Here is a 12,807-nt window from a genome sequence, read left to right as displayed (position 1 = left end):
ATGTGGGAAAGTGGAAAGGATTTACTTTCATCTCAAGTCTTCCCTGTTGTATTTAACTTTTACAGAAGGATGGTTGCAAATACTACCTCTCAGCCTGCACCACTTAGTTCCAGACCATCCAGCAAGCTAATGTCCTAATAGATAGGGTGGTCTGAGCTGGACAAGCAGCAGGAAGTTTTCCAGTGCTCTATGTTGGTAAGTTGCATGGTTTAAGCCAGTTAAACATCAGCAGTAGATTTAAGTACTCCTCTGGGTCTCCAAATTTTGGCTCTTGCCAATCTGTGCCCAAATTCTTTGGGCTTGGGAAAGTGCAGAGTCTGTACTCCATATCAGACAAATGGAAACTCTACTTGTGAAGATTTCTCAGTAGTTTAGTTTGGAGAAAGTCAGACATCCAGCTAATCAAAACAAATGTTTGATTTTTTTAATTGCTTCATCAACATTGAGAGTGACAAGTTTATGACTAGTCATGCATCTCTTTCTACGTTTCAATGTCCTTGTTTATTCAATCCATTATACATTAATGTTGCACAATTTTTTCTCAATTTGCAATACTTCACGTGTTGGTACTAAATTTCATGCGTCTTCAAAATTGCATAACTGAACCAAGCTATTCTCTAAATCTTTAATGGCACCTCCTGTCTCTACTGCTCCCCCTATTTCAGTGTCTTGGTTTCATAGGTCATTTATGTAGACTGGAAACAATAGAGGTCCAAGCACCAACTCCTGTGAGATGCCACTCAGCATGAGCCCAACTCTGGAAAAACCTCTTTCATAACCACTCTCCATTTCCTTTTTTTTTAAAACCAACTTCTAATCCATATTCTGCAGTAGATTACCAAGACTTTTAGTTTAATTGGAAGTCTTTCAGGTGGAACTTTGTAAAAGCTTTCTGAAAATTAAAATAAGCTATATTATAGGAACTTCCACCATCTTTGAGGAAGTGTCAGATATGTTGGATGGAGGACATGCAGTAGATGTGATGTACATGGACTTTCAAATAACCATTGACAGGAACCACACAATTTAAGAGGTACGGAATTAGAAGAATAGCTAATAGATTAAAAACTAATTAGCAGGGAGGAAACAGAAAGTAGGAGTTAAGTGCAGTTTCGCAATGTGGTTGGAAGTGGATAGTGGTGTCAGACAGAGTTCTGTTCTGGGACAGCTTCCGTTCACTGTGTACATCAATGTTTTGGATATAGGGCTAAAGGGAGCAGTGTTCAAATTTGCACACAATACTAAAATAGGAGGGAAGGTAAATAATTCTCTGGAGCAAAGGAAGTTGCATGGGGATATTGACAAGATGGTGGGATGGGCAAAAAAGTGGCAGATGGAATTCAATGTCAGTGTGACGTGGTACAATTTGGTAAAAATATATAGAAGTAATAATTATACTTTTGAATGGAGCAAGGCCCTGTGAGCAGGAGACCAGTGATCCAGCCTCTGAATATTGGCTTGACATCCAGCGGGGTACCTGCATCTGATGGGAATGGAATGGCAAACCCTCATCGCATTTAGTCTGTCCTCCCAGTCAAGCTAATGACCTGGCCGCATAAAAAAAGGGGGTCTTCCAAGAACCCTGCGTATGATCTGCTGGATATAAAAGCAGTGGAAGAAACGGGTTGCCTCATATGCCGCTACGCACGGAACAGAAGAAGAATGGAAGAAGGTTGGGTGACGTGGAAGAGTAGAGGGACTTGGGTGTTCAGGATCACAAGACATCAATAGCAACATATTCTAATTCTATGTAAAACTTTTTTTTTTAATCCTCAAAAAGTTAAGATGTTTTGTTGTTCAGGATCATTCCCTTCTACAGGCTATTCTTGGTAATTTTAAGTCATTTTGTGCTAAAATTTGAATTCTATCCAATAGTTTAATTTAAGCAGTGAAAATAACACTAAACTGGGAATTAAAAAAATTAGTTATCAGACAATTTGAATTAAGCAACCTCAAATGAAGAGGAATAAACTGTAAATCTAGGTTTCTTTTCAAGCTATTGCTATACAGATACTCAACCTTCCAGTCTACTCCTTAGAATGGTTTCCATAATTCTACCCGTTGTTGATGTTAGCCCACTATAGGTCCATTAGCATGGGCTAGATTTGTCACCCGTTTAAATATAAGAACTATATATATTTGTTTCCAATCCTGAAACAGTGCTCAATGATTCCTTCATTATGATAACAAATGCTTCTCTCAGGCCTCCTTCTGCATATTAGGATGTACACCATCTGGCTGAGGTGATTTGTTAGTCTTTAATCCTTTTAACTTTTCAAAAATCACTGATACACTGACTTCAAAATCCTCTTTGATATTTGATATGTTGCTATTATCCTCTACAGTAAATACTTCTATAAAATATATTAAAAATTTTCTAGTAAAGCACACTGAAAACTGCATCAATAACAGGAGTGCCATTTCTGCAATTCAATCTCAGAATACAAAAAATTTAGCAACTTACTTTGGTTTTGTATATTTCTCAAATTCTATTATATAATATTCAGCAGTAGAAGTATGCAGATTAATGATACACATCGTGAAAACAATTTTTTTCATAAATCAAGTTAATCGCTCAGATATCCCTACCTTCCCATCTTCCGTGTAAACATTTTCATGATATGCCTTAACGATTGTCCGATCAATAAATAGACTCCTCATCACAACTATTGCCTTTAATACCTTTCCAAGTGTAACCTGTAACAAAGAATTAGGAAGCAGAACAGATATCAGGGAGACCTGAAGTATTTCCAGATGGATAAATTCACTAGGTAGTGACCACTCCACCTTGGGAAAAATTGTGGGCATTTACTCACAAGCTGCCTTTTTCTGATACAGTATGTAAATGTAACTTTGATCAAAGAGGCCCACATTAAGCAGTTATCTCTGCTTTACGATGATCCACAATTTTTTTAAAAAAACCTAAAGCAATCTCACTGCATGTCATAGGAGCTTGTGTCAGTCTGTTACTGTAAAGCATCTCAGGTGTTTAACCTCCTCACATATGATTATTACCATCAGGTCTTAAAAAACTATTTTAGATTAACTGTAAGGCAAAACATTTTAAAATGACAAGTGTTTTATCTAGTGTATGGTTGTTTTTCAGAAATTGAGGAATGGAAATATTCCTGAATCACTGGCCTTTCTCTCACTGCCTCCAGGGAAGCAACCTGCCTCTATTTGGCCCCTTCCCCAAATGATATGGTTAAAATCAGCAACTTGCTGTGCTGTGAGCAGCAGGGGCAGTTATTTGTCTGCACTATCAGTGCTGTGGAATCTGGAGGCGGATTTCACGATGCCAGGAGCTCCAAATTATTGTGCAGTACAATGGCTTCTACTTGAAGCAGTACTGTGATATAAAAAGGGCATTATTAGAAATCAGCTGCACCTACTGCAGGGAAAACTTTTAGAAACCTGTCAAACCCTTCTGACATGTACTGTATTACACATAGCTCTGTGCATTAGCTGTGTGAAATGTAGCTGCAGGCTATAATGAGCTTTTAATCCCAAAGAACACTTCAGAAAGTTACTCAATACACCAGGTCACATAGCCTCAGGCTACATTAATTACAGAGTTCTGTGAATTTTTCTACTGTGAGTTAATGCAACCAATTTTCTTGCAACCATTTACAATTAATCAACATGTTTAATTAGTTATTACTGCTGCAGAAATAAAGTTAGAGATAACACTTATCAACATCTTGATTTATCAATTGATTGTGACTTTCTAAGGTGCAAAAATGCAAAAATGCACTTTTGCCTCTGAATTGGATACACTCTGCTCTGGGAATGCAAGCTTTTTAAAATTAAACAATTTTTCAAATTGTCTCACACAATAGATCAACAAAATAAGACAGCATAACGTACATTCCGGTAGTGAAGCAAAATGGGTAGAATCAGAATGAATTTTAGATTTAGTAATGAGTAATGAACCAGATTTAATTAACAGCTTGACTGTGCGTGAACATCTATCCAATAGCGATCATAACATGAGAGTTCAAGGTAGTGTTTGAAAGGGAAAAAAGTGAATCAGCTGCTAAGATTCTATGTAAGGAATCTTACAACACCAGGTTATAGTCCAACAGTTTTATTTGAAAATCACAAGCTTTCGGAGCTTATCTCCTTCGTCAGGCGATGAAGGAGGTAAGCTCCGAAAGCTTGTGATTTTCAAATAAAACTGTTGGACTATAACCTGGTGTTGTAAGATTCCTTACATTTGTCCACCCCAGTCCATCACCGGCATCTCCACATCATGGCTAAGATTCTAGACTTGGGTAAGGCCAACTGCAATGGGATGAGACAGAGACTGTCCACAGTAAACTGGGCAAATCTGTTAATGGGTAAAATGACTGATGATCAGTGGGAAATGTTTAAAGAAACATTTAAAGTGATACAGAATCGGTTTATACCCCTGAGGGGCAAGAACACTACTTGCCAAAAAAAACAGCCATGAACAACTAAAGAGGTAAGGGACAGTATAAGACATAAGGAAAGGGCATACAAAAAGGCAAAAAATGGCACAGATCCTGGCAAATGGGAAAGATACAAAGATCAACAAAGGGTCACAAAACAGATAGTAAGAGCTACAAAAAGAGAGTACGAAAAGAAACTTACAAGGGATATCAAAACTAATACGAAGAACTTTTATAGTTATATTAGGAAAAAAAGGGTGGTCAGGAGCAGTGTTGGCCCCTTAAAAACTGAAAGTGGGGATATTGTCATTGACATTGGGGAAATAGCAGACATGTTGGATAATTACTTTGCGTCAGTATTTACAGTAGAAAAAGAGGATAGCATTCCTGAAATCCCAAGAAAACTAATATTGAATCGGGGACAGGGACTCAATAAAATTAACATAAGTAAAGCAACAGTAACGAAGAAAATAATAGTACTAAAGAGTGACAAATCCCCAGGACCAGATGGTTTCCATCCCAGGGTTTTAAAGGAAGTAGGTGAGCACATTGAAAGATTATAGTTAGGGCATCTGCAAAGTTCTCTAGATTCAGGAACTGTCTCTCTAGATTGGAAAATTGCACGTCACTCTGCTTTTTAAGAAAGGAGAGAGAGGGAAACCAGGGAATTATAGACCAGTTAGCCTAACATCTGTTGTGGGGAAAATGCTAATTAAGGATAGGGTGACTGAACACCTCGAGAACCAGAGAGAGCCAGCATGGATTTGTGAAAGGTAGGTCATGCCTGACAAACTTGAATGAATTTTTTTGAAGAGGTGACTAAAGTAGTGGATAGGGGAATGTCAATGGATGTTATTTATATGGACTTCCAGAAGGCATTTGATAAGGTCCCACATAAGAGACTATTAGCTAAGATAGAAGCCCATGGAATCGAGGGAAAAGTACGGACTTGGTTAGGAAGTTGGCTGAGCGAAAGGAGACAGAGTAGGGATAATGGGGTAGGTACTCACAATGACAGGATGTGACGAGTGGAGTCCCGCAAGGATCTGTCTTGGGGCCTCAATTATTCACAATATTTATTAACGACTTAGATGAAGGCATAGAAAGTCTCATATCTAAGTTTGCCAATGACACAAAGATTGGTGGCATTGAAAGCAGTGTAGATGAAAACATAAAATTACAAAGGGATATTGATAGATTAGGTGAATGGGCAAAACTGTGGCAAATGGAATTCAATGTAGGCAAATGTGAGGTCATCCACTTTGGATCAAAAAAGGATAGAACAGGGTACTTTCTAAATGGTAAAAAGTTAAAAACAGTGGATGTCCAAAGGGACTTAGGGGTTCAGGTACATAGATCATTGAAGTGTCATGAACAGGTGCAGAAAATAATCAATAAGGCTAATGGAATGCTGGCCTTTATATCTAGAGGACTGGAGTTCAAGGGGGTAGAAGTTATGCTGCAGCTATACAAAACCCTGGTTAGACCGCACCTGGAGTACTGTGAGCAGTTCTGGGCACCGCACCTTCGGAAGGACATATTGGCCCTGGAGGGAGTGCAGCGTAGATTTACTAGAATGATACCGAGACTTCAAGGGTTAAGTTACGAGGAGATATTACACAAATTGGGGTTGTATTCTCTAGAGTTTTGAAGGTTAAGGGGTGATCTGATCGAAGTTTATAAGATATTAAGGGGAACGGATAGGGTGGATAGAGATAAACTATTTCCGCTGGTTGGGGATTCTAGGAGTAGGGGGCACAGTCTAAAAATTAGAGCCAGACCTTTCAGGAGTGAGATTAGAAAATATTTCTACATACAAAGGGTGGTAGAAGTTTGGAACTCTCTTCCGCAAACAGCAATTGATGCTCGCCTCAATTGCTAAGTTTAAACCCGAGATAGATAGTTCTTTGGCAACCAAAGGTATTAAGGGATATGGGCCAAAGGCAGTTATATGGAGTTAGATCACAGATCAGCCATGATCTTATCAAATGGCGGAGCAGGCTCCAGGGGCTGAATGGCCTGCTCCTGTTCCAATATTACTCTGTTCCTAACTTTACATTACGCCACCTGCTTCCATTTCTCCTCAATCTGGGAGAAGCCCCTCCTTCTGATGTGACAGATGGACACTCAGGTGCTAATGTGTGACCCATCACTTTGTGGTTCAATGATCTGGAGCAACAATGTGGTGCATGACCCCCCCGCACCCTCACAAATCAACATTTTGACAAAAAAAGATTCCTCAATGGCAATGTTCACTATAAATTAAACCTGGAAATAGTTTCTCTATATTTACCCTATTGAATCCTTCTGTCATTTTAAACACCTCGATTAGATCACCCCTCAACTGTCTAAACTCAAGGAAAATTTATGCAACCTGGCCTCATAATTTAACCCTTTAAACTCCGGTATCATTCTAGTGAATCTGAGCTGCACTGCCTCCGGGGCCAATACATCCTTCCTGAGATTTGGTGCCAAAAACTGAACGCAGTACTCTGGATGGAGTCTTACCAAGGCTCTGTACAAATGAAACATCACTTCCTCACTTTTGTTTTCCAACCCCCTTGAAATAAAGGTACAAAAAGTAATCGTGCAAATGAACACCCAAATCCCTTTGCTACTCCACAGCTCCTAGTCTCTCACCATTAAGAAAAGATTCCAATTTGTCTTGCTTGTATTTTTCAGAAGCGATACATCAAAGTCCATTATATTTTTATTCCAAAATGAGTGTAACCCACTCCAAATGAGTGAGAGTTGACAGCCCTGCTGTTGGAACTGAGAGAATGAGAAATAACTTTTAAAATGAAGGATCAAAATAGATGGCTGTCCTGCTTCAACTCTTGCACTGCGCGTGCTGCGGAAGTTATCTGCTGAATCAATCAATGGATGCTCAGAGATGGAGCAACCTTTGTAAACAAAACAGCTTCCTTCCAAAAGCTGTGTGGGAGAAAAAGAGCAGACTTGAAAAAAGCTGAATGCGCCAATTTGGAATGCGAAAGAGAGCTTTAGCATTGCACTTCGCGAGGAGCAATACACTATTTTTGTATCCATTTCAGAGTTATGCAATTAGTCAAACCTCTCAGCTCTTCAAGAATGAGTGCATTTTTAATGAATTGGTAGAGATGAGCTTAAAAAGATTTGAGAAAGGTGGCACAGTGGAGTTGTAACAAGCTGCGCTTGGTGGTTTAAAAAGTCAGAAATGGTATGCAACTCTCAACACAGTGAGAGATCTTCGTTTGGCTGTTGTGGGGAGTTGTCAAGCAGCCGAGTATAAAATGGCAAAGGGCACAGGCCTCTAGTCAGTCTTTCCAGTCACTGAAGGGTATGTGTCACCTTGGCTCAGTTCATTGCAATTTAGTCTCTGGATCAGAAGCTTACGGGCTTGAGCTTTATAACATGAGTTTCAGCTCATAATCTTGGCAGATACTCTGGCATTGCTGAAAGTGTCATTTTTTTGGGTCAAATCTTGAACCAGCTGCCTATTCTGATGGTAAGTGGATGTTTAAGATTCCATGGTACTATTTGAAGGGGAGCAGGGGGCTCTGCTGTCCTGGCAAACATTCCTTCCTCAAACAAATACCAAAAAAAGCTAATTAGTCATTCATCTTGTGCTGCTGATGGAAGTTGTGTGCAAAACACTGTTTGCCTACATAACAGTAACCACACTTCGAAGTAATACATCGTAAGTGAGGTGCTTTAAGAGATGTGATGAGGCTTAATATAGATGCAATTTTTTTTTTTTACAGGGCACGGAGAGTGTGACACATAGGAAATTTCAGTCGCATTTCTAATATATATTTTAACATCTTTGTACTGAGTCTGACAGTCACTTCAAATGTTAGGTGCTACTAGTTGCTTTCTCAAGCTGCAAAGAATAGACATTATAGTCTGCTATACTGTTTGTTTAACTGTTTAATGTTCAAACAATGAGTCTAGCAGTTTATAGACACTGTGTTGGTGCTCATTCTTCTGCCTTTTTGAAGTTGAGGCGATCCCATGGTATCATGAGATATATCCAGTAAACCAGAGTACAGTGATGAGAGTTCTTTGTTTGACCCCTGGGCTCGCCACATTTGACTAGTAAAGGCATATTCCATGTCGTACACAGTGTGAGCTCACTTATATTTAACATAAAAACTCTAAAGGGTAACAGGGATTCTTATGATTGGGGGAGCAGATAGGGGAAGAGGATGACAAAGTTACAACATATTTGTTTTATATTTAGAAAATCTAGGTTTGTATTTTTTCCATTTATGTGCAAGAATGTTGCTCTGTTGACTAAAATGTGAGCCTAATACATAAATCATAGATTATTTAAGATCTCAATGGGGTAAAAGAGGAGCTCTTAAAAAAAATTATTGGCAAGGAGGCGAAATCCTCCATCATGGGAAAGAGGCTAGTCTTCTCACAGAGGTACCAAGAACTGAAGGCTTAGCTCAGTACCGTAGGAAACTCAGTAGCAATTAAACAGCTACAGTTATTTGAGACCAATAGATGAGGTTAAGGATCAGTGAGCTGCGATTCTCAAACAGTGACTACGTGAAACAGAATTAATTGGAACATATCACAAGTCCTGCACATGATATTGGAATTTTTTTTCTTTGTGTTTATCAAAATGATTAATCATGTTGGGCCTGGGGAATGGAAAATAATTCCATTAAGACTTATGGATTCCATTATGGATCGTCTACCATATTCTCCTGACTTCTGCTAGACCATTACACCAATAGGCTAAAATTAATATTTAGATTTATTTACAAATATGCACATAAAAAGTAAGACAAAAAATAATAAAAATACAATAGAGGTAGAATCAATCCACAAAGGGTTAGAACATATTTATTGCACAGTTTGATAAGCAAGTGTTCTTCAATAAAATAGTCTTTCATAGTCTCTCATGATAAGAAATTGTATGAGTCCAGATCTCTCGGTAGAACCAAAGATATTGAGATAAATCATATTTTTTTTTACACACACACACACACACACACACACACACACACACACACGCATATATATATATAAAACCAAAAGCCATGGTCAGAGCTGCTAATCAACCAAGATCAAGGACACAATGGAACAGACTATTGTGGTGAATGATTGTCAAGCAGGTGTTTTCTGTTTCACCTATGAAATCCATGACCAAGTACATTATTAGAACCTAAGTCAAAGCCTCTGTACCCTGACTGATTTATAGATATAGGGGGCATAGATTTAAGGTGAGAGGGGAGAGATACAAAAGGGTCCAGAGGGGCAATTTTTTCACTCAAAGGGTGGTGAGTGTCTGGAACGAGCTGCCAGAGGCAGTAGTAGAGGCGGGTACAATTTTATCTTTTAAAAAGCATTTGGACAGTTACATGGGTAAGATGGGTATAGAGGGATATGGGCCAAGTGCAGGCAACTGGGACTAGCTTAGTGGTATAAACTGGGCGACATGGACATGTTGGGCCGAAGGGCCTGTTTCCATGTTGTAAACTTCTATGATTCTATGATTCTAAATAAACTGGCCAGAAATTTGGCAAGGAAGACAGATTCCATTTTAATGCTAGATATTTCAAAACTGTATAATACAAAATACAGAAATCTGCCGAACACTCCAACCCTACTACATCAAATAATTCCTCTACCATATGGTCTCTCATCACAGTAATTTATGTGCACTTCCTTTAATGAAGTTACTGTATTAGTTGCTCATGGTGTGATCTCCTCCACATTGAGATGACCAAATACAGATTAGGTGACTCCTTTGCTAAAAACCTTCATTCTGTCTGTAAATGTGACCCTGAGCTCCTTGTGATGTATCACTTTAACTTCTCCTCCTATTCATACTATTCTTCCAACTTTGGTTGGTCGTCAACAGCAACTTGCATTTATATAGTGCCTTTAACGTAGTCAAATGTACCAAGGCACTTCACAGGACCGTAATCAGGCCAAAATTGACACCAAGCAAAAGGAGGAGACATTAGGACAGGTGACCAAACGCTTGGTCAAAGAGGTAGGTTTTAAGCAGCGTCTTGAAGGAGGTGGAGGGGTTTAGGGAAGAAATTCCACAGCTTAGGACCTAGATAGCTGAAGGCAAGGCCACCAATGGTAGGGTGAAGGAAGTGGTGGTTGCACAACGAAGCCAGAGTTAGAGGAACACAGAATTTTCGGAGGGTTGTCGGGCTGGAGCACCATTCCAATCAAGATCAACGCAAGCTTTAGGGACAGTATCTTATCTTTCTCCAAATTATTTTGCAGTCTTAATGGGGATAGACTAGGAGCTGTGAAGGAACAAAGGGTTTAGGTGTCCATGTACACAGATCACTAAAAGCTACTGCACAAGTACAAAAAGTAATCAAAAAAAGACTAATGAATTGTTGGCCTTTATCTCAAGAGGATTGGAATACAAAAGTGCGGAAGTGATGCTTCAGTTGAACAGAGCCTTGGTCAGATCCCACCTGGAGTACTGCATTCAATTTGGGCACTGCACCTCAGGAAAGATACATTGGTCTTGGAGGGGTGCAGCTCAGGATTTTCTGTTTTTGTCTCCGAGTGAACACAATAGTACTATATGCCCTGAATTTTCTGAAGTCTTTTTTGTTGCGGACTAGCATCCATTGGGAACTGGACTAAGGCTGAACTAATTTAATTAACACCCTTGACAAGAGGAGACTTTCATCTGGTTAGGGTGTGACTCAACTCCAGGTCCCCGAGTTGAAAGGAAAGTCTTCAGTGCCACTACACCATTCAGTCTCTTAATGTGAGCAGTGCATTTTTATCAATGTCTATTATAAACTTGGCCTCAATCTATAAGGTTGCAGGCCTGGTACCCTGGGCATCTATTGAAGTTCTTGGGGATTGCACTTGTGTATGGATACATGGCATAAAATGAAGATTTGCAACATCTGACCAGCCTCGCTGCAATTTCTGAGCCAAATCCCTGTTGTCTGTTTAAATGACTGTTCCTTTACTTTTGCAAAACCTCTATCAAAATGTGAATCCAAGTACAGGTGAGGTAAAATGGGATATAAATCCTCAGAGACATGGCAAAGCACTGCTTCCCTGATTATGAAAGCAGGCTGCTTTCAATTACTCTCCAGACTGCCTGTTAGAGCAGGTCTATGTACAATAATCAAAACAAAAGAAAATATTTTCAGCATAAATGAGGAATGTTGCTACCTGGTGACTTTACACTGTAAAGCATAGACTAAAAATAAAATGTGAATTGTATTTCTTTAGATACCATTGAAACTTTTAAAAAAGAATTCCAGTTGCTCCAGGCTTCACAAGGGATTTTCTTCCAGTGTTAATCCATGAAATGTCTGGGCTATCTTGACTCACTGCACTGTATTATTAGTCTTTGCTTATAGTGCATTTACTTTATCATGCTGTCACCAACAGTAAATGAGGTGGTGCGTTCCATGGTAATCGACGGAAGCATCACCAATCCTGATGGAACTATAAACATTGCCTACGAAGACTGCCATGTTTGCCTACCATACATACTGTTCTTTCCCCAGCCTCTGGTGAAGGTACAGCAGCTAGAAAGTAAGTAATGAATCATGATTTTAAAACTGCGCAGGTTTATGATTCCACATGCACAGGTTTTTTTTCTGTTGTTTTGGATGCAGTGGAATTCACCGTGTAATGCAGTTTCCACAGCACCAGGACCTTGAAGTTACTTTTTATACTGTGCGAGACCCAGGTGTCTATTGAGTGGTCTTTGTATCCTGCAAAGTGAGCAAAGCAAGGGCAAAAATATGGTCAACATGCATTGAGGAACATCCGAAATCAAGGAACAGCAGAGTCCTGCCTTGAAAAGAAACACAGATATCCAATTGTTACTAAGAGGTCAGCCACACAGTGTCATTAGTGCAGGAGAGGCCTGGCCCTCAACAGGCCTGATTGATCATTCATCTGTAAATCTATAATTAGAGCACAGAATTGTGATTAATGCATCACCAGTTTGCCAATAAATGGCAGGCTGGAACAGTAGTTGTACAAGCTCCAGATTAAAATGTCTAATTTGTCAAGTTTGATTTCCAGTCTGTGTTAAGTTAGTTGACTACAACCGGGCTGGTGGTAGGGTACTAAAATTCCTATTGGGGGCTGAAAAAAAAGTCAGCCAGCATTCCCGATTGCTATCCAGTGATTCCTGCTGGAAAGTGTGCGTATGTGGGCGCTAGGCGAGGACAGGATTGGGCTTGGCCGTGATGCCAGCTGTGTTGACTGGCCTGTCGATATTCATTGTCAATGCTCGCAAACAAAAAATGGATGAGGTAGTGAAGGGTCCCCGACAGCAGTGGAATAGTAACCCAGCCAGAATGGTGGCCTTTATAAGAGAAGGTAGCAAAAAGCTGGTGCAAAAAAAAATGCCCACTTTATAAATCTCTGGAACAAGGCCATTTAATCATCT

The 12,807-nt window shown here is 39.5% G+C and overlaps 1 protein-coding gene across 3 annotated transcripts in view; it reads right to left on the bottom strand.

Moving 5' to 3' along the window:
* Window positions 1-12,807, bottom strand: part of med27 (mediator complex subunit 27) — a 229,476-nt gene that overhangs the window by 25,829 nt on the left and 190,840 nt on the right. For 2 of the 3 annotated variants that reach the window (XM_067969790.1, XM_067969792.1), the window contains exon 5: window positions 2,590-2,697. The exons of the other annotated variant lie outside the window; for it this stretch is intronic. In XM_067969790.1, coding sequence (XP_067825891.1) covers window positions 2,590-2,697 — 108 coding nt within the window. The remainder of the gene's footprint in view (window positions 1-2,589; window positions 2,698-12,807) is intronic. 3 annotated transcript variants of the gene reach the window in all.

This window comes from Heptranchias perlo, chromosome 31 (assembly GCF_035084215.1).
Source record: "Heptranchias perlo isolate sHepPer1 chromosome 31, sHepPer1.hap1, whole genome shotgun sequence".
Lineage (NCBI taxonomy): Eukaryota > Metazoa > Chordata > Chondrichthyes > Hexanchiformes > Hexanchidae > Heptranchias > Heptranchias perlo.
The sequence above is the reverse complement of the archived record's forward strand: the minus strand, read 5'-3'. Positions and strand labels throughout refer to the sequence as shown.